At 46.4% G+C, this 23,416-nt stretch overlaps 1 protein-coding gene across 1 annotated transcript in view; it reads right to left on the reverse strand.

Annotated features, from left to right (window-relative positions):
* Positions 1-23,416, reverse strand: part of LOC130871589 (RIMS-binding protein 2-like) — a 54,625-nt gene that overhangs the window by 22,129 nt on the left and 9,080 nt on the right. Inside the window, 6 exon segments of the mRNA XM_057765066.1 lie at positions 2,245-2,403; positions 3,857-4,003; positions 5,282-5,328; positions 5,331-5,718; positions 6,999-7,149; positions 20,576-21,392. Coding sequence (XP_057621049.1) covers positions 2,245-2,403; positions 3,857-4,003; positions 5,282-5,328; positions 5,331-5,718; positions 6,999-7,149; positions 20,576-21,392 — 1,709 coding nt within the window.

A 23,416-nucleotide genomic window follows, 5' to 3' on the forward strand; every position in this document is an offset into this window, starting at 1 on the left:
GAAAACACACACAGAATTTGTCTTGGCAGGGAGGCAGGGGGGCGCAGCGTGAGGCAGCCTCTGCTCATGGGGGACCTGCAGCATGCCTGCTGGAGCTCTGGGATGGAGCAATGGGTCACGTGGTGGGTGCAGAGCAGAAGGTGAGGGACAGCACACAGAGGAGACAGCGGGACGTCAGGAGCAGACGCCATGCGGGTGAGCCAGAGGGAGAGAAGGTGGCCCAGATGGGAGGAAACAATGCTCCCAGGCCCTTGCCTGTTCCTATGCTGAGGGGTTCTCCAGAGTAGTGAGGGGAATTTGTCTGCCACTGGGGCTGACTCCCTGCAGCCCAGGGGCAGCTGCCATTGAATGCCCAGTGTGGCTGGAGGTGGCCCCACCGTATCCCTATCTGGTCTTGTGGACTGTTGCCTTCCCAACACTTAGCGCCCCAGCTGATCGCCATCCTCCTTTCCCTTAGCTGAAGCACACCTGTAGTCTAGTGAATGTTGCCTCAGCAGACCCAGTGCCTACTTGGTGCCTACAAAGGAACAAGGTCCTCTGCCTCTGCACCTGAGATGGATTTACCATATCTGGCCCATCTGGGCTCAGCAGCTGGCACCGAGCTAGCTGGTCTTGAGGTTGCTATGCAAAGCCTCCTGCATTCCAGCCTTAGCATACATTTCCTTGGGCACCGTTCCCTACCAACTGCAGCCCTCGGCCCCTGCCTATTTCCGAAGGGCATATTTTGGTGCCAACCACCGCTCCATATTCCCCTTTGGGGAGATCTGGCTGACTCTGGGAAAGCTGCTTTTATCCTTTGCTGAGATCTGGGGTTATATCTTATGATGAGTACCCATGATGGATAGCTGCCCCCACTGGTCTGTGGACACTTCGGACCATGGGGGGGGTTGTTTCCTAGTTTAGTCTACTGTACGCTTGTGCCACTATCCACGAGTGGATGGGCACAGAATCTGCTAACTCATGTATCTTTCTCCTTTATAGCACCGCATTCAAGGATGTTTGGCTCAGGTGTACTGAGCACTATGAAGGTGAAGGATGATTGCTGAAAAAGAGGGTACCATGGGGTAGGCAGGTGAGCCGTCTCAGTTGGAGATGAAGGGCCGTGGGCGCTGGTCCCTCCAGGAAACCTGGCTTGGCTTAGCCTGTCACTACCATGTGAGACTGTGAGGCTAGTGTGGTCACAACTCCCAACTGATACTGGCAGTTATTAGGAGAATTTTGAAACCCATACCCATAAGAAGCCCTGTGGGTGAATGGCACACCCCTGTGGCTACCCTGACCCTAGTTCCCCTAGGATACTGCTGGGCTGTTTATAAGAGGGTGAGGGATGGATGGGGTCACACCTCCTGCTTCACAGCACCCTTGGTGGCCCTTCCTTTGCTAAGCAGTGCTTGGGAGGCAGCTTCTAATATCTTCCCCTGTCCAGAGAAGTGTCTGGAAGGTGAAAAATACAGCTGTATGCCTTTCCCTGACCCACCCATGAGCACTTTCAAGGTGGCTCTTGCTCTGGAACATAGCCCAGGACAGGTAGGAGGCTCAGGTCAGGAGTCTTCAGAAGAGGCCTGTGTGGGACCCACTGCAGGAGGGGCACAGGGAACAGTGTGAGTCATACCATGCAGGACCTCATGGAGGTCCCCAAAGTCCCTGCAAGGACTTTTATGGGGAAAACCTTCATATGGTCCCCATAGAGGCCCTGAGCAGACAGCGGTAATGAATGTTGTCTTCTGTCCGTACATCACAGCACAGGATGATCTGCAGAAAAAGCCCTGCAGGCCTCATCATCCCCACCCCCATTCTGATGAAGTAGCCACCCTTCCATCTCAGATCTCCTGGGGCAGATGGTGTGGACTCTTTCCTGGTATGGGGTTTGGGTGATGGACCCAGGAGTGTGCTCTCCTAGGCCTCCTGTGGTCTCATTGGCATGGCTCTAGCCCACGTGGAATCTTCCTCATTCATAGGAGTGTGGGGCCCAGCCCCACACTGCCAGTTCAGTGCTAACCCGGAAGCTGCACCTACTGTGTGAACATGTAAGGCTTGGGCTGGTTCTGTTCTCTTCCCACTACAGTGTTGGCTGTGTCCAGGGGTTCCAAATGGATCCCCCAAATTCCAGGACCCAGACCCTCTTGGCAAAACAGACAGGAGCAGCAGGTAACCCCTGAATGCAACCATAAAACAATCCCAGCAAAAGGGCAGAAGGCAGCATCCCCTAGATTTGGGGCACTCTGTCATGAGCTCAGTGCTCACCTTGAGGGCATTGTGAGAGGTGCCACTGGGCCGGCGCCGGCCCCCATCCTCCAACTGCATCTCTGAGTACAGCTCCTCCTCATCCTCCTCCATGATGTCCGACAGGTCTGACCCCTGGCTGCTCTCTGTGTGGTAATCATCTCCATGGCAACAGTGGGGCTGTGGTCAAAAGGGCACACAGATAGAGCTTTTCCTCTTTTTATTTATTTTTATGTGTATTGGGTGTTTTGCATGTATATCTGTGCACTACATATGTGCCCAGTGCTTGTGGAGGCCAGAAGAAGCCATTGGCTCCCCTGAAACTACAGTTGTGAGCCACCATGTAGGTGCTGGGACTCCAACCTGGGTCTTCTGAAAGAACTATCCTCAACCACTGTGTATGTTTCCGGCTCCTGACGGGACATCTTGTGCATGCCACAGGCTCCCAGGCTATCCTCCCTGAGTCCTGGACCCATATTTACCAACTTGTAGAGCCCATGGAACAGGGAATGCGGGAAACAGTGCATGCCCGGCTCATCGTGGTGAAGGAGACAAAACCTGACACGAGTTTGTCTAAGCAACAGAGAGAGGACAGCACGGTCACCCCACTCTGACAGGCGTGAGGATCCTGGACTCTGCAGGAGACAGAGCAAGCAGTCCTGGTAAGTCACATCCTATGATGCTCAACTTCCAACCTGTCACTTCTGTACTTCACTAGCTGAACAGAGGCTTAAGCCCAACGTTGCCAGTTCAGATGGCTGAGGGCCAGGGCACCCACGTGTACATGTCTACACAGTGTCACACAAGAGGACATGACAGGGCAGGTGGTCACACGGGGTGACGCTGAGGCTTTTAAAAGAACCATTGGAAAGTAAACAGATGTACATGTGTATGCACATGCACAGACACATGTGCATGTATAGGTCCACATATGAGAACACACATAGGAACATGCTCACATGCACACTCATCCCAATACACATACATGTACTCATACAGAGACACATAGATGCATAGAACACATGGTGACATACATGTATATGTCCACACACATACACATACATTTCTGTGCACATAAACATGTATACAATGATACATAGGAATTCAGTCACATGTACACATGAGCACATGTACATAGATACTATATATGAGCACATGAATAAACATACTCACACATATACACACACAAGACAAGTAGATATGCATACACACACAAGCATACACAGATATACATGAACACACATACATGCACACCCACATAGACACACAGGAACATATTTTCACATGTCCACACATAAACACACACACACATACATATTCGTGTACAAAGGTACACACAGAGGCACACACACACAGGAGCATACACAAACAGGAACGCATACACACACCATACACACTCATACACAGGCACATACACTTCTACACACATGAATATATCCAATAAGCACAAGCACATACACCGCAAATGCATGTGCATGCCTAGACACTTATGCCTGGACACACACATGCATATATGAACACATGGGCACACGCCCAAGGCAGGTTAGGGCAATATCTTTATAACTTTAAGCTCCTATGCATCCAGCTAAAGGCCTTGCCAGCCAAGGGCTGATGCAGGGGTACACACTCTCACCTGCTTGCCCAGCTCTGACCCTTTCAGGAAGTCATCCACAGATGTGCCCCTCCTCTTGACCTCGGGGGAGGCACAGCCAGCCTCCTCGTCTGAGTTGGCATATTGCCCAGCACTGCTTCGCTCTAGAAAGAGGCTCCTTTTCTCTAACTTGGAAAGAGAAAGGGACAAAGATGAGCAGGAATGTGGGGAAAGGCTGGATGGGGACCCAGGAGCACACACTGCTGTTAAGCTCGGCCCCAAGTTCTGAGAAGGGCAAGGAGATCCCCAGAGCTACCCTGGAGAGGCCTTACACACACTGAGCCCTGAGGACTCTCTCAGGGTAGATGCATAAAATATGCTGGACTGTGACCCCTTAAGCATGTGACTCCAGGCTGCTACTGAAAGATGGTTCCCATGAGATCCAGGCTCCTGGGACCAGATATTCCCTTCACCTTTCCTCCTCTTCACGAGACCTGGATCACTCTAAGCTTTATTCAGTGGAAAACTTCCTCCATCACTCGCCTCACCTGGCTTATTTAGACAGTGACCATGGCATTGAAGCAGGAGCCCAGGAAGGATCTCTGACCCATCCTAACAGCTACTGGACTCTTCTGGATCTGCTCTGACGCTGCCCTGGGATCCTCTGTTCCTCAGCCATAAGTACCATCCACTGATCCCAACACAGCTCCAGTCTCACTGAGCCTCAGCACAGAGGTCCCAAGCTCACAAGTTCATAAGTATCAGAAGCCGCTGTTCACAAATCAGATTTCACAGACAGGCTGACCCTCTGGTTTCCTAAAGGGTTCTGGGGCCCTGGGGTCAGGGTAGCCTTGTGCCCTCATGGGGATACATGGGACTGAACTTATGTTAGAAACATCCTCCCAGGTCCCTGCAACTCCAGTGCTGACCCTTGGCCATGTATCCTTGCTCTCCTGACCTGGGCCCTGAGAGGAGGGTGCCCCAGCCTTGACAGACATTTCCAGGGGTCACCATCCTGGAAAGGCCCACAGAACAACCCGACACCAAGAGGGTCCTGCCAGTAGGTCCTGCTGCCTCCTTGGTGGAGAAACTCTTAACTTGCCCCAAATATCTGGGAGAAATGGTAAGGTCCTGGGCCAGTTCAGTCCTGGGTTCTACCCCCCCCCCAGTAGTGGGGAAGGGGTACCCTATGGGTGACTTAGTAGGTGCATATCACTGTCCAAACCTCACCCAATCTCCACAGTCACAATAGCCCCTCCCCCACAACATACACACATATACTCAGGCAATGTATATGTATATGAAAGTTGCAATGAAAGAACAGGCCCTGTCCAGTTCAGGACAACAGTCCTAGGCTGAGGTCTAGAGTGCTCTCTGGTAGATCTGTCTCTACCTGCCGGCCACAGGGACAGGCCATACCCCACCCCAAGAGCACAGGGTCCAACCTGCTAGGAAGACCCAACTTACCCTGCTGGTTTCAGCCACCCTCTGTGCAGCCTCACGGGCCATGGCCTTGGGGCTCCTTGTGGCTGAGGGAGGATCCGGCTGGGTGAGGGTGACCTTCTGCCTGGGCCAGCACTGTGCTTGTCAGGTGGTTCCAACATGTGGCCATGTGCGGGGCCGGGTGGCCGGCTCTGCTCCCAGGACTCATCCACTTTGACGTGGGGACCCAGGTGTTGGTCTTTGGTATCCAGGTCACTTGCTAATGGCTTTGGTGGGGGAGCAGTCCTCGGGTGGGGGGCTGGAGGCACCACGAGGTCAGGGGGGATGGCCGCGAGGGCAGAATCCATGGACTCTCCCTGTGCGGACAGGGTACGCACACTCACGGCCTTGGCCTCCAGGCTCCGCAGCCAGACCAGCTCCACTGCCGTGTCGTCTGCTGTGGGGGCAATGACCTCAGCCACCTGCACACAGAGAAAGCCATGTCATAGGCTGTCAGCATGTGTTGACCCAGCAGAGGCCTCTCCAGACATCTGGCAGAAAAGAGCCAATATCTTGAGCCCAACATCTGGCTTGAGTCATTGGTAGAGCTAACAAAACCAAAGAGTCTCTGGGAGCCCAGGACCCAGGAAGTTGTGATATCAATGAAGCATGGCCTTCTTCTTCCGTCTCTAGACCAGATGCAGGGTTCCACAGGGATCTGAAGGCGATCTTGCTTACTGCCAAGCTGTAGGGAGGGGATCGGGGGTGGCTTCCTGGATGTGCAGGAAACCTGCCCTTAGGAATCATGTACCTGTACCCAGAAAGCCTACAGCCTACAGCCTATGAGAGGTGAATCATGGGAGAAATGGCTGGGGCCCTCACACCCAAGTTAGGCAGCCCAATCTGTCACTGGGAGGAAGAGTGGGGTGGCAACAGTTGTGGGGATTTGAATAGGAATGGCCCCCATAGGTGCATATATCTGAATGCTTAGTCACCAGAGAGTGGCACTATCAGTGTGTGTGGCCCTGTTGGAGGAAGTGTGTCACTAAGGGTAAGTTTTGGGGTTTCAGATGCTCAAGTCAGGTCCAATGTCTCTCTCTCTCTCTCTTCCTGTTTCCTACTGGTCCCGATGTAGAAATCTCAGTTACCTCTCCAGCACCATGCCTGTCCATGTGCCTCCAGGTGGGATAATAGACTAAACCTCTGAATGTAAGCAAGCCCAATTAAATGCTTTCCTTTATAAAAGTTGCCGTGGTCATGATGTCTCTGCACAGCAATAAAAGCCCTTTCTAAGACGGCAGTGAACAGATAAACAGCAGCTTTCCAGAGCCTTCCTCAGGTTAGAGTTTCTGCTTCATGTGCCAGGAAAGGGGTGGCAAGCTAAGATGGTGGGTTCTCCACTTGGGGACACCGGAGACACAGCTATTTCTCAGAGTCCAGGTCTGCTCCCCTGCAAAGGGAAGATTGCCTAGGTGGGTCTTAACTTGCTAACACATAGTCTGTGAAAACTGGCAAGCCTGGGGGTCTGATGCTTCTGAATTCAGTGTGGAGTGGAGCAGGGCAGAGGTGAGGGAGGCAGAGAGGACACTGGCCCCAGGTGGGAACCAAAACAGGATGGGACTTCCTCACTCTCAGACCTGTGCAGACAGTCCCCAGAGTGAAGGCCCAGCTAGAAGAGCCTCAGATTCTCCCATGAGAATCTGCCCCCTCCTCCCTCCCCAAGCCTACCCCTGTACAGTGGAGCCTTGCATCCCATGCTCACCCTCTGCCCTTTGGCATACACTCCATATCCTGTGACATTCGCTCCATTGGACAGCCCAGTGGGAGTCAGCGCAGGGGGCTTCCAGGAGACCTGAACAATGGCGGCTGTGGCCCCAGCTTGAACGGTGACATCTTGGGGTGGGGCTGGGGGCCTGGAAGGAGAGAAGGGACAGATACTGTCAGAGCATGCTCCTTGGGCTCTGTCACACCTGGAAGAGGAACCATCCATATGGTTGACAAGGAAGAGGAGAAAGGAACATAGAGGCAAGGATGTAAACAGTAGATTGTAGGTAGTGAAGGTGATCATTCAGCTCGATGCCCATGGAAGCTATGCTGCTTCCCAGTCCAGGCATCTATTCATCTCTATCTAGGGGAGGACCTCATTGTGCCTCTGAGAAGCCTGCCCTTGTGCTCCAATTGAATGGAGCTTCCTCTGAAAAGGGGCTTGGAAGCCAAGCAGCCTGGGATGGCTCCAGAGGAAAGATACCTTTGACACACCCCTCTTCCCTTTTCTTACTCTCTTACTCCTTCTCCTCGTGACTGTTGCCACCCCTCCTTCATGTTCATCATCAAACTCTAGAGACAGCAACGTTTGACCTCACACCACCCATCAGACTATTCTATGGAACTGGGAAAACACACTTCAAAAAGGCCCAGATATTGCAAGTGTCTAGACTGGTGGCTTCCTTGTGGACTGACATCATGGAAACCATGCTCACTGGTTCTCAGGAAAAAAAATGTCCAGAGCCACTAATTCAGGTCATAGGTAAGTACTGGCCAGATCTCCAAGTCATTTCAGTGTTTGTAAGGTATAGCCCATCTGCCCTCGGACACCAAGGACATAACATTTTTTACTCTAGACTTGGGGTGCAGTTTCTCACCTCTTCTTGACTGAGAGTCTGGATGGCTTCATTTAGGAAGGAATGTACTCATGAGCTCAAGAGGAAGAAGGCCAAACATGTCACAAACCTGGCTAAGGCATCCCAGAGGAGGATAGCGCTCACCAGGGAATGTCCACATGCCAGCCACCCTGTGTACTTTGTTGCTATGTATTGTTTGGCCCTCATCAGAGTCATAGGACTTCTCCACATCATTTCATAATGATATTATAAATGGTGTCTCCAACATCATTTTGTAAATGAGGAAACCAAGGCTCAGAAAATCTGCTCGCTGCCTAGGGATAGAAACTGGATCCTTCCCTCCATAGCATGTACCTGTGGCACAGGTCAATGTTACCCTACTGAAGCAAAGGTCTCAGAAACGCAGCCTGGATCAGAGTCCATTTTCCCCCAGTGGCTCATGAGTGACCTTTGTCTAAGGAAGGTGCATTCAGAATGAGCTTCAAAGGCCCTTCTTTGAGAAGTACTCTGATGGTAACAGTAGGAGTGACAGCTGACTCACCACAGAGACAATGGCAGGTCAACCAAAGGTGGAATGGTATCAAAACAAATCACCCACAACTCAGTTTCATAAGAGGATATACTTGAACAATGAAGGCTGGTGCAGGAGAATTGTCTGTATTCTGTCAATCATGTTATAAATAAACACTGATTGGCCAGGCAGGAAATATAGGCGGGAAAACCAGACAGGAAGTAGAAATGATGTAATGAGAACAGAATTCTAGGAAGGAGGAAGTTGATTCCCGCCACTCCTGCCCAGACCACCAAAGCAGCAGGATGTGATCTGCCCCACTGAAAAAAGGTACTGAGCCACATGGCTAACATAGATCAGAAAAATGGGTTAATCAAGATGTGAGCGTTAGCCAGTGAGAGGCTAGAGCTAATGGATCAATCAGCTTTATAACTTATAGAGATCTTTGTGTGCTTTTCTTTGGGGCTAAACAGTTGTGGGAACCGGGCAGGACAGAAACCCAAACAAGCAGGCCAGGCCCGTTCATATTACAGAAGGCAAATAATGAGTTACTTTAGATAAACTAAAGCATAATGAATTCTAAAGGAAACTCATTGGGTTTCAAAGGAGACAGCAGGTGGAAACTAGGGCTGCAGAAAGAAAAACCAAAGTGCATTGTAAGCGGCATTTGCATTAGGAAACAGAGAGGGCACTTTCTAAAATTCTCCCAAGAAAGCATTATCTGAACGAAGAGAAGAGAAATGTATTTGGGGCTGTGAAGTGTCATGAGCTGTTTTAGCTTTTTTAAAAAAAATGGTTCTGGAAGTAAGGTTGCCTTCCACTCTCTCAGATCCAAGCATGCTTGGCTCAAGATCTCCCTAAAATTCCCCCGTGGATCAGGCTGACCTGGTCCCATAATAGGGAGAGAGAAAAACTGCTAATTGCTAAGGAATTAAAGGCACTGTGCCCTGTGAACAGGTGGAAGATAAACCATTTCCAGCAAAGTTTACTGTTTATCCTACACAATACAAATGTCTGAGGAGAAAAAGAGAGAGAAGCTGGGGGTGGGGCTCAAACAGAAAAATCTCAACCCAGAATTCTAGCCAGCTGCCTCAGTTCCCCCAGTTGTTGGTTCGATACTTGCGAGCTCTTTGTTCTTCCCTCAGTCTGGCTACTCCAGTCACCTCGGCTGGATGCCCTAAGTGTCCAGTTTGGTGATGTGTTTCTACAGGCCTGTGCTTCTCTCTATCTGCTGCCTACATACTTAACAAACTTGTTCAAAACTATGGTAACTGTTCTACAGACGGTATAGAACAGGCGTGTACAGCATTGCAAGATCAGAGTCTATGCAGAGTATATGAAAACTAAACCAAAAGAGAACAAGAGGAATTCCATTGACATTTACAGCAGTTTATAGTATGTTGTGTATATGCACCTCAAAATCATCTCTAAAAAGTAATACTGTGTGTTATTTCCCAAAAAAGTCAATTGTATAAAGAGAATGAAGTATAAAAACCTGTGTCTGGAAAGTACTGTGGTGTGTGTGTGGGGGGGTGGCTGAGGTGGACTTGATCAGAACGTATATGCATTTATGAAGGAGTAAATACTAAATATGTTTTTAAAAAATAGTTAAAAATTATTTGTCATAGCCAGTAACAGGAAACAACCTAAATGCCCCTCGACCAAAGAATGGATAAGGAAAATGTGGTACATTTACACAATGGAGTACTACACAGCAGAAAAAAATGATGACATCTTGAATTTTGCAGGCAAATGGATGGATCTAGAAAACATCATATTGAGTGAGGTGACCCAGACCCAGAAAGACAATTATCACATCTACTCACTCTTGAGGTGGTTTTTAAACATAAAGCAAAGAAAGCCAGCCTACAAACAACAATCCCAGAGAACTTAGATAACAATGAGGACCCTAAAAGAGACATACATAGATCTAATATACATGGGAAGTAGAAAAAGACAAGATCTCCTGAGTAAATTGGGAGTATGGGGATCATGGGAGAGGATTGAAGGGGGAGGGGAGAGGCAGAGAAAAATGTAGAGCTCAATAAAAATAAAAAAAAGTTAAAAGAAGGAAGAGGTCAGGAACAACATAAAGAGCAGACAGGATGGGTGCAGAGAGCAAAAATGGAAACTTCAGTCTTATCAATGATGAAATGTAAAAGAGACATTCCGGGTAAAAAGCAGAGGCTATCAGACTATGGAAATTCAAATTGCATGCTACTTATAAGAGACAGGTTTAAAGTATAAGGACTCAGAGAATTTGAAAGTAAATGTTGGGAAATAGGATGTGTAAATTCTAGCTTATGAAACCTAACAACCACATGAACATCAGACAAAACAGACCTAAAAACCACCAGGGCCAGAGAGGATTATTGGTTATGAGAACATGTCATCGAGGAGAGCTCACACTTTCAAATACATATGGAACTGGTAGAGAGAGCCCAAAATACATAAAGCAAAAACCAAAGTGAGAAACAACTATTGCCTGTAACTGATGGGTCAGACGAGCAAATCCCGGTGAGAACATGGAGCCCCGAGGAAGCACTGCTAAGTCACCTGACTGTTGTCAGGGTTCCCCAGGGCTGCGGGAAATACACCAGGAATATTCACCAGGGCAGACAATATCCATACAGCCTTCAGCACCTCTGGATCACACAGGAAACTGTACCCAACCCTGAAGCAAATTGGAAACCAGTAATATTGCGTGTTTTCTTTTCTTAACTATCGAATATTTGGACACTAAGCAGTCTATTCATAACCAGAGCTGTGAAGATTCTACCTGGAAAATCAGAATATACTTAACAATAGCGAAAAAGAACATGCTGAGAGCTGTGGGTTTGCATGTCTAAATATTTATATTAGAAAACAACGGTTTTCAATTAGTTATCTCAATTTTACCTCAGAAGCATGAGCCAAAACAGAAGAGTGAGGTAAAGCCCAAAACCAATAAAAAAGGAGGACAAAGTGATATAAAGCCACGAAAAATAGAACTCAACCAAGCCAAAAACTTCAGCTTTGAATCCATCAGTGAAGTAACAAATGCAGTACAATTCTCACCACTAAAGTGAGACAGCATAAATTTTGAACAGGGATTCAAGACAGTTAAAAGATAATTTAGCTGAGCATGGTGGCACGCACCTTTAATCCCAGCACTAGAAAAGCAGAGGCAGATGGATCTCTGAGAGTTCCAGGTCAGCTAGCGCGATAGGGAAATTCCTTGAAATACCTTACTTGGCCCATGAGGCCTCAACCCTACACAAAGAGCGACAGGTAACTAAGGAATGCCACAAGTGGGAGAAACAGTCTTCTCCAGGGAAGAACACACCAGTTGGTTATCCAGTACCATACAAGTAACATACAGACTGAGCAGGTTGCATTTAGGATGTGTGTGTGTAGGCCTACATATATGCCTATATGTGTCTCTCTGCGTGTATAACATGTAACATGTAATAGCAATTAATGGGAAAGAGAGGCTATGAATTTGAAAAAGAGCAGGAAGGGATATACCAGATGGTGTGGAGGGAGGACTAGATGACGTAATTGTATTATAAACTTAAAGGAAAAGATGTAGCTAACCCAAACTGACAAATGAGAAGACACAAAAGCTAAATAACCCTGTGTCTATTAACTACCTTAAACCTGAAACTTTCAACATTTCTTCAAAGAAAACCATTGGTCTGCGTGGCTTTCACTGCATCTATCAAATGTTAAAGAGAGCTAATGGTGATGCCACAAAAAAAAACCCTGCACAAGCACTCGCAGGAGACAGGATTCTCTGGTCACTGCGTGAACCCAGCAGAGGTCTGGTACCCAAACCAGAGGACATTACAAGAAGACTGTACATAAGCACCCGTCATGCACATGGATGGAAAACTCCCCAATGAGGCTGGAGAGGTGGCTCAGCAGTTAAGAGCACCCGCTGCTCTTCCAGCACCACAGCAGGTAGGTTCTAGCTTCCGTGGCTAACTGCACACACGTGGCTCACATACCCATACAAACACACACATGTGTACATGTGCATGTGCTCACATACATACTCATAACTGAAAATAAATCACTTAAAAATAAGACTCACCCACCCATAAACACCAAATTGAACCCTAGAAGTATGAAATGACTGAATATTCAAAAGTAGCATCATCACCACATTAACTGAATAAAGAATGATCATAACTTGATAAATGGAGAGATTATCAAGATTGAAAATTTAATTCAGAGTCCCGGGCGGTGGAGGCACCGGCAGGCAGGCAAGTCCGGGCGGCGGAGGCACCGGCGCTCAGGCAGGCATGGGTGGCGGAGGCACCGGCAGCCAGGCCTAGGCGGCGGAGGCACCAGTGTGCAGACAGGCCCCGGGCGGCGGAGGCACTGGCAGGCAGGCAAGTCCGGGCAGGCAGGCGGGCCCAGGCGGCGGAGGCACTGGATGCGGGATAGGGCGGGCAAGAAACAGTGAAGCCCGCACTGAGAGCAGATTGCCCCGCTACAATTAAATCAAACCCAATAGACAGCATCGATAAGAGGAGATGGGCAGACGCCAAGGCAAGAATTCACCCAACAATCTGAAAAACAACATGAAAACACCAGAACCCAATGATCTTACAACACAAGGACTTGAACACCCTAACACAGGAGAAGAGGAAAAAACTGACTTTTTGAAAGCAATAGAGTCCCTTAATCAACATGTAAAAAACGCCCTCATAGAAATGGATGAGAAGTATAACAAAAAGTTTGAAGAAATGAGTAAATACGTAAATGATACCCTGGGAAGCCAAGAAAAAACGATCAAACAGGTAATGGAAACAGTCCAAGAATTGAAAACTGAAATGGAAGCAAGGAAGAAAACACAAACTGAGGACCAGTTGGATATGGCAAATATAGGTCAACGAGCAGAGACTACAGAAACAAGCATAATCAATAGAATACAAGAGATAGAAGAAAGAATCTCAGATTCTGAAGGCACCATAGAGAAAATAAACGGACTGATCAAAGAAAACACCAAAACCAACAAATTCTCATCACAAAACATTCAGGAAATATGGGACACAATAAAAAGACCAAACCTAAGAATAATAGGGATAGAAAAAGGAGAAGAGGCACAGCTCAAAGGTCCAGAAAACATTTTTAACAAAATTATGGAAGAAAACTTCCCCAACATAAAGAAAGATATTCCTTTGAATATTCAAGAAGCATACAGAACACCAAACAGACTGGATCAAAAAAAAAAAAAAACAAAAACGTCCCCTCGCCATATAATAATCAAAACACAAAATATACAGATTAAAGAAAGAATATTAAGAGCTGCAAAGGAAAAAGGCCAAGTAACTTATAAAGGTAAACCGATCAGACTTACACCTGACTTCTCTATGGAAACCATGAAAGCCAGAAGGTCCTGGATAGAGGTACTACAGAAACTAAGAGACCATGGATGCAAACCCAAACTACTATACCCAGCCAAGCTATCGTTCACTATCAATGGAGAAAACAAGACATTCCAGGATAAGAACAAATTTAAACAATACGTTGCCACAAATCCAGCCCTACAGAAAGTAATAGAAGGAAAATCACAACCCAAGGAATCCAACATTGCCAACACTGCCTACAACAACCCAGGCATCTAGCGACCCTTCAACAGCACAACTCAAAGAAGGGAGACACACAAACTCGTCTACCAAAAGCAATAAGAATAACCGGAGTTAACAACCACTGGTCATTAATATCACTTAATATTAATGGTCTCAATTCACCAATAAAAAGGCACAGGCTAAGAGATTGGATACGAAAACAGGATCCAACAGTCTGCTGTTTGCAAGAAACTCATCTCAACCACAAAGACAGGCATCTACTCAGAGTAAAGGGTTGGGAAAAGGTTTTTCAAGCAAATGGTCCTAAGAAAAAAGCAGGTGTGGCCATACTAATTTCTAACAAAACTGACTTCAAACTAAAATCAATCAGAAGAGATCGAGAGGGACACTTTATACTCATAACAGGAACAATTCAGCAGGACGAAGTCTCAATCCTGAATATCTATGCCCCTAATATAAAAGCACCCACTTATGTAAAAGAAATACTGCTAAAACTCAAGGCAGACATCAAATCACACACACTAGTAGTAGGAGACTTCAACACACCTCTCTCACCAATGGACAGGTCAATCAGACAGAAACCTAGTAGAGAATTAAGAGAATTGTTGGAGGTAATGAAGCAAATGTACTTAACAGACATCTATAGAACACTCCACCCAAATAGGAAAGAATACACCTTCTTCTCTGCAGCTCATGGAACCTTCTCGAAAATTGACCACATACTCGGAAACAAAGGAAACCTCCACAGATACAAAAAAATATCAGTGTCCACCTGTGTCTTATCAGATCACCACGGATTAAAGTTAGAAGGCACCAACAATGCTACCCCCAGAAAGCTGACAAACTCATGGAAACTGAACAGTCAATTACTGAACCACACCTGGGTCAAGGAAGAAATTAAGAAAGAAATTAAAGTCTTCCTTGAATTTAATGAAAACAAAGAGACAACATACTCAAACCTATGGGACACGATGAAAGCAGTGCTAAGAGGAAAGTTCATAGCACTAAGTGCCCACTTAAAGAAAATGGAGAAAGCATACATTGGGGACTTAACAGCACACCTGAAAGCTCTAGAAAAAAAAGAAGCAGACGCGCCCAGGAGGAGTAGAAGACTGGAAATAATCAAACTGAGGGCAGAAATCAACAAAATAGAAACACAGAAAACAGTCCAAAGAATCAATGAAACAAAAAGTTGGTTCTTGGAGAAAATCAACAAGATTGACAAACCCCTATCCAAACTAATTAAACGACAGAGAGAGAACACGCAAATAAATAAGATCAGAAATGAAAAGGGGGACATAACCACAGACACAGAGGAAATTCAGAGAATCATTAGATCTTACTACAAAAGCCTGTATGCCACAAAACTGGAAAATGCAAAAGAAATGGACACTTTTTTAGATAAGTACCATATACCAAACCTAAACCAAGACCAGGTGAGCGATCTAAATAGACCTGTTAGTCGCGAAGAATTAGAAACAGTTATCAAAAATCTCCCTTCCAAAAAAAGCCCAGGACCAGATGGTTTCAATGCAGAATTCTACCAGAACTTCCAAGAAGAGCTAATACCTATACTCCTTAATGTATTTCACAATATAGAAACAGAAGAGTCTTTGCCAAATTACTTTTATGAAGCTACAGTTACCCTGATACCAAAACCACACAAAGACCCAACCAACAAAGAGAATTACGGGCCTATCTCACTCATGAACATCGACGCAAAAATTCTCAATAAAATACTGGCAAACCGAATCCAAGAACACATTAGAAAAGTTATCCATTATGATCACGTAGGCTTCATTCCAGAGATGCAGGGCTGGTTCAACATACGCAAATCTATCAATGTAATCAACCATATAAATAAACTGAAAGAAAAAAACCATATGATCATTTCATTAGATGCTGAAAAAGCATTCGACAAAATTCAACACCCCTTTATGATAAAGGTCTTGGAGAGATTAGGCATACAAGGGTCATACCTAAATATAATAAAAGCTATTTACAGCAAGCTGACAGCTAATATTAAATTAAATGGAGAAAAACTCAAAGCCATCCCACTAAAATCAGGAACACGACAAGGATGTCCACTCTCTCCATACCTCTTCAATATAGTGCTTGAAGTTCTAGCAATAGCAATAAGACAACATAAGGGGATCAAGGGGATCCATTTTGGAAAGGAAGAAGTTAAGCTTTCATTATTTGCAGATGATATGATAGTATACATAAGCGACCCCAAAAACTCTACCAAAGAACTCCTACAGCTGATAAACACCTTTGGTAATGTGGCAGGTTACAAAATCAACTCCAAAAAATCAGTTGCCTTCCTATACACTAAGGATAAGGAAGCAGAGAGGGAATTCAGAGAAGCATCACCTTTCACGATAGCCACAAATAGCATAAAATATCTTGGGGTAACTCTGACCAAGGAAGTGAAAGATCTATTTGGCAAGAACTTTAAGTCTTTGAAGAAAGAAATTGAAGAGGACGCCAGAAAATGGAAGGACCTCCCTTGCTCTTGGATTGGGAGGATCAACATAGAAAAAATGGCAATTCTACCAAAAGCAATCTATAGATTCAATGCAATCCCTATCAAAATCCCATCAAAATTCTTCACAGATCTGGAGAAGACAATAATCAACTTTATATGGAAAAACAAAAAACCCAGGATAGCCAAAACAATCTTATACAATAAAGGATCGTCTGGAGGCATTACCATCCCTGACTTCAAACTCTATTACAGAGCTACAGTATTGAAAACAGCTTGGTACTGGCATAAAAACAGAGAAGTCGACCAATGGAGTCGAATAGAAGACCCTGACTTTAGCCCACAAACCTATGAACACCTGATTTTCGACAAAGGAGCTAAAAGTATACAATGGAAAAAAAGAGAGCATCTTCAACAAATTGTGCTGGCAAAACTGGATGTCGATCCGTAGAAGAATGAAAATAGATCCATATCTATCACCATGCACAAAACTCAAGTCCAAATGTATTAAAGACCTCAATATCAGTCCAAAGACACTGAACCTGATAGAAGAGAAAGTGGGAAGTACTCTACAACACATGGGCACAGGAGACCACTTCCTACGTATAACCCCAGCAGCACAAACACTAAGGACATCATTGAATAAATGGGACCTCCTGAGACTGAGAAGCTTCTGTAAACCAAAGGACACTGTCACTAAGACAGAAAGGCAACCCACTGACTGGGAGAGGATCTTCACCAACCCCGCAACTGACAAAGGTCTGATATCCAAAATATATAAAGAACTCAAGAAATTAGACCGTAAAATGTTAATCAATCCAATTATAAAATGGGGCACTGAGCTGAAGAGACTTTTCAACAGAAGAAGTTCAAATGGCCAAAAGACACTTAAGATCGTGCTCAACTTCCTTAGCAATCAGGGAAATGCAAATCAAGACAACATTAAGATACCATCTTACACCTGTCAGAATGGCTAAAATCAAAAACACCAATGATAGCCTTTGTTGGAGAGGTGGTGGAGAAAGGGGCACTCTCTTCCATTGCTGGTGGGAATGCAAACTTGTGCAACCACTCTGGAAAGCAGTGTGGTGGTTTCTCAGGAAAGTCGGGTTCAACCTACCTCTCGACCCAGCAATACCACTATTGGGAATATACCCAAGAGATGCCCTAACATACAACAAAAGTATATGCTCAACTATGTTCATAGCAGCATTGTTTGTAATAGCCAGAACCTGGAAACAACCTAGATGCCCTTCAATGGAAGAATGGATGAAGAAAGTATGGAATATATACATATTAGAGTACTACTCAGCAGTAAAAAAAACAATGACTTCTTGAATTTTGCATACAAATGGACAGAAATAGAAAACACTATCCTGAGTGAGTTAAGCCAGACCCAAAAAGAGGAACATGGGATGTACTCACTCATATTTGGTTTCTAGCCATACATAAAGGACATTGAGACTATAATTCGTGATTATAGAGAAGCTAAATAAGAAGGTGAACCCAAAGAAAATCATATAAGCATCCTCCTGAATATTAACCTTTATCAGGCGATGAAATAAGACAGAGACAGAGACCAACATTGGAGCACTGGACTGAAGTCTCAGGATCCAAAGGAGGAGCAGAAGGAGAGAGAGCACGAGCAAGGAACTCAGGACCGTGAGGGGTGCACCCACACACTGAGACAATGGGGATGTTCTATCGGGAACTCACCAAGGCCAGCTGGCCGGGGTCTGAAAAAGCATGGGACAAAACCGGTCTCGCTGAACATAATGGACAATGAGGACTACTGAGAACTGAAGAACAATGGCAATGGGTTCTTGATCCTATTGCACGTAATGGCTTTGTGGGAGCCCAGGTAGTTTGGATGCTCACCTTAATAGACCTGGATGGAGGTGGGTGGTCCTTCGACCTCCCACAGGGCAGGGAAACCTGCTTGCTCTTTGGGCTGAGGAGGGAGGAAGACTTGATTGGGTGAGGGGAATGGGAGGTGGTGGCGGGGAAGAGGCAGAAATCTTTAATAATTAAATAAATTAATTAATAAAAAAATTAAAAAAAAGAAAATTTAATTCAATCTTGATAAAATTCTGGGAACACTGGGGATAGAAAGGAAGTGTCAAACTCCAATGAAGAACAGTGTTCTATCTTCCTTTCTGTGGTTGTGATAGACACTGACGAAAAAGACCAACTTGGATAAGGAACAGGTTTATTCGGCTTATACTTCTAGGTCTTGTCCCATCACTGAGGGACTTCATGGCAGGAACTCAAGCAGGAACTTGATGCAGAAGTCACAGAGCACAGAGGAACACTGATTACTCTGGCTGGTTCTCTGGCTCAAATTCAACTAACTCTCTTACACAGCCTATGGCTACCCACCTAGGGAATGGTACCTCCTGCAGTGGGCTGGGTCCTCTTATACCAATTAACAACCAAGACAATCTCCCACAGACAAGCCACAGACCAATGTGGTCTAAGCATCTCCTCAAGGCTCTCCTCCCATATGAGTCTAGACTGTGTCAAGTTGACAGTTAAACCTAACTAGAGTTATGTGTAACTAGTTAGGGTTCCTGTGACCAATGGCCAACAAGAAACAATTCTACAGTTTTCTTCATCAGAGTCAAAAGCCAGCAACAAGGCAATGGTGGCCAGCAGGAATCATGAGCCAATGGCGATTCTTTTCTTTCTGTTTTTAAAAAATTTATTTCTTTATTAAAGATTTCTGCCTCCTCCCCGCCACCGCCTCCCATTTCCCTCCCCCAGTCAAGTCCCCCTCTCTCGTCAGCCCTAAGAGCAATCAGGGTTCCCTGCCCTGTGGGAAATCCAAGGACCACCCACCTCCATCCAGGTCTAGTAAGGTGAGCATCCAAACTGCCTAGGCTCCCACAAAGCCAGTATGTGCAGTAGGATCAAGCACCCATTGCCATTGTTCTTGAGTTCTCAGTAGTCTTCATTGTCCACTATGTTCAGCGAGTCCGATTTTATCCCACGCTTTTTAGACCCAGTCCAGCTGGCCTTGGTGAGTTCCCGATAGATCATCCCCATTGTCTCAGTGTGTGGGTGCACCTTCTAGATCAGAACTCTGTTGCAACTAAAGGACCCATTGTAGTTGCATGGGAAGACACTAGCAGGGACAATGCCTTCTCTCACCAAGTTCTCCCTTTACTTGGAACTTATTTCACCCTCAATTCCAGAACATCCCTCCTAAGCAGGCTGCATAAATAGACCCATGGTGACAGGGTCAATGGTCACTTCTTTACATCTTCCCTTAACCAGGGACCTGTACATGGGTGTGACCAAGTTTTTATGACATACTTTGGTTTCTTTCTCATCTTCTTCCTGAGGATGGTCACACTGGGCTGGCAGACACCATCCAGCCTTTTATTCTTCTCTCGGACATACAAACACCCTTGAGTGTATATATGCAAGTGTGTGCCCTGCACTTGTGTGGACTGCCTCAGCCTTAGACATCTACTAGGATGCACATAGCAGCCACCAATATCACAAACACTCCAGGACACCGAAGTGACAACTCATTAATGTACGGGCACAGGGTCCTGTCTATACCAGGAGACCTCCAGACGCCTGATGTGCCCTGTCCCCAAGAGTATTGGAGAGGACGAGAGGGAGTACACTATCTCCAAGTTACAGCCAAGAAGGCAGAGGAGTCAGTTTTTCCCTGTGGTGGCATCAGCAGACAGCTTCATTTTTTTGTACCGTTCATCAGTATTCATTTATAATCAAAACCAAGAGAGGACAGCAGTAGAAGCATGGGCTCTTACACTCATGATCTCCCTTGTGTTATCAGAGGAGGTATGAGGTGTCAGATGTGGCTTTCCAGTCCCAGAGGTGGCCCTGTTGCCCTCCTGTCTATTACAGGACAGCCCCTGACAGATCAAGTGCTAAGGACACATCCCCAGATGCTAAGGACACATCCTCGGATGCAAAGGACACATCCCCAGATGCTAGCCAAGAGCCAACTCTAAACCCATGAGCAGGTACCCATGCTCTGAAATTCCCATGGGGATCTGAAGGTTTTCAAGGATAACACAGACTCCTATGGTCACCTCCTCTTGCCTTTCCCTACCCGTGCAGGGTGTGCGCTGGCATCCTTTCATTACAGAACCCCCCCGAGGATATGGCTCACCTGCAGGCAGTGTGGAGAACTCCACACAGGCCTCCTTCTTCTCCCTCTGCTCCAGGGGCAGCTGCCAGGGCATCTGGTGGGGCTGGGCCAAGACCTTCACTTTGTAAGCCATATTAGGCCTGAGGTTGAAGAACTGATACTTGTACCTGGTGGCCTTCACGATGTCCAGTTCCTCCTCGTTGAGGAAGATGACATGGCTGTAGCTGCTGTTGGTAGGCAGCCAGGAGAGCTGAGCAGAGATCTGTGTGATGTTGTCCACACGTAGCTGGGATGGCGCTACGACTACATCCTTGCCCACCAGCAGCGTGCACTGTAGCTCGTCCGAGTTGCCCCGGCTCGTGACGCACTGCACGGAGATGCGGTAGGTGCAGGCGGCTGTGTTAAGTTTTTCGATCAATGCCTTGGTTCTCCTACCCAGGGCGAGGCTCATGCGTGTCTCCTTGTCTACCAGCACGTTATAACTGCTTACGGTGCCCCAGCCGGGTGGTACAGCGGGGGGCTCCCAGCCCACGATGACACTTTTGGCAAGCTGTTTGATAAGGGTAATTTTCCTAGGGTAAGGCACAATGTCTTCTCCGATGTCATCGATGCTCATGTCCAGAGTCCCCCCACCACTGTCGGTGACGCCCGAGTCCACTTGAGTTGGGGAGTGAAGGTGAAGGATACTCTCACGCTCCAGGCTGATGCCAGAATGATTGAGAAAGGTCTGGTCCTGCTCACTCCCCAGAGTACCAGCCAGTCGTGACTCATTGTCTTGGATAAAATCCACAAAGTTGGAGGGCACCAAGCCCCTCTGCCCATCCAACAGCTCCCCTGTTGGATACAAGAACAGATATCACTCACCATCCCCCAGGGCCCTGGGCCCCACAGCACAGGCACAGCAAAGCATCTCAGGCAGTCACATGCTTAGCCCCTCCATACCCTCTGTCTGTAATAACCCCATCCATCACCAAGTTTGATTTCCTCAGCCAGAGCTATGAGAATCTGCGTGTACACACCAAGCACGCTCTGGTAGCAGGGAAGCTGTTCAATAGGGATTAAAAGCTCATGTTGACTGAATGCCCAGCACTGGGAAAACCCCAGCACACAGTCAATAAATGTCAGGATAAACAAACATGTCAAATCCATGGCTTTGGGAGATGAACAAATGTCTTTTGTTTTTGATCATATGATCGATGGTGTGAATAGGGGTCTATTTACCCAGCTCCCTGCTGGGTAAATCATCAGAGCACCTATTATCCACCTGATGTGAGATTAAAAACACTGAATTGGTTGTCAAAGTGTCAGAGAAAATCAGGTGATGTGGGATTTCCCCTCTGTATGCTGTGAATACCATTGGTTAATAAAGAAACTGGCTTGGCCTCATAGGGTAGAACAGAGCTAAGTGAGGAAAACTAAACTGAATTCTGGGAAAAAGAAAGCATGGAGCCACTGCTGGAATATAGACGTGCTGAAACTTTACTGGTAGGCCACGACCTCGTGGTGATGCACAGATTAATGGAGATGGGGTTAAACTAAGATGTAAAATGTAAGAGTTAGCAAATAAGAAGCTAAGCTAATGGGCCAAGCAATGATTTAAATAATATGGTTTCTGTGTGATTATTTCAGGAGTCTGGACAGCTGGAAGATGAACAAGGGACCTTCTTACAACAATCAGGGTTGTTATTAATTTGTGTGGCATAAGCCACAGGTGACTTTTTGTGGAGGGTGGCCTTTTTTATTCTGGAATTCAGTTGAATTCCGTGTGTGTGTGTGTGTGTGTGCTCTTGGATAAATGGGGCTCACATGGATGCTAGTAGTCAAAGGAGACTATGTAGAAGAGCTAAGGACTCCAGCGCACACACACACAAACACACACACACAAAACCATTCTTCATAACATACCTTCCAAGAGAGGCCATGTTGCCCCAGGAGACTGGGGCACTATGACCATTGGATTTCCCCTACCCAGATCCCCCCTGCCTTAGAGGATCTTTGACATGGCCTGTAGAGGGCAAGTCAGCTACCTAATTAGGGTTTGTATTCTGTTCCCAACCTCTACTTAGGGTATAGTCTTGAGGCAGTCAATCCTTGGCACCAAAGACAGTCTGGTACATGGAAGTAATGATGGTAATGATATTGGTAATAATAATGATAATAATAATAGTGTTGGTGGTGGTGAGGATGGTTGTGGTGGTGGTAATACTAATAATACGGTAGTGATGGTGATATGGTAATATTGCTGATGATGATAATGGTGGTGCTGGCAATGATGAGAAGGATACTGGTGGTAATGATGATGGTGGTGATAATAATGGTCATGCTGACAATGGTGACTATGATAGTGGTGATGTTGATGGGGAGCATGATGGTGGTGGTACTGGAGATGGAGGTGATAAGGGTATTTATGATGGTGGGGATGATGATGACAGTATCCAACATTTACTGAGCTATAGTCATGTACAAGCCTATATTACAAGCACTTCCTAGCAGTCAATCCATCTTCCAGACAGAAAAGTGAGAGCTATCGCTGTTCTGCAATGGAAAAGATTGAGCCACAGAGAATAGAAGCAAGTCCCACTGTCATACAGCCTATCAAAACCTGAGTCTGGAACCCATTTGAGTGAGGCTCTTGGAACCTTTTAGTGGGCATAATGCATGATGGGAAAGTTTCAGGGACTTCAACCAGGTCATCTGGCAGTCGCACTGGGCATGCTGTTGACCCTAAGGTGAGATCTGCTGGGGCTGCACAGCCAGGGAGAGGGTTGTCCACTGACTTGGCCTCAGCTTATAACGTCACAGCAGCAATGCAACCTCCTATAAGTGGGCATCCAGAAAGTGAGTTCTGGAGCTCCCAT

This window comes from Chionomys nivalis, chromosome 3 (genome assembly GCF_950005125.1).
Source record: "Chionomys nivalis chromosome 3, mChiNiv1.1, whole genome shotgun sequence".
NCBI classification, from domain to species: Eukaryota; Metazoa; Chordata; class Mammalia; order Rodentia; family Cricetidae; genus Chionomys; species Chionomys nivalis.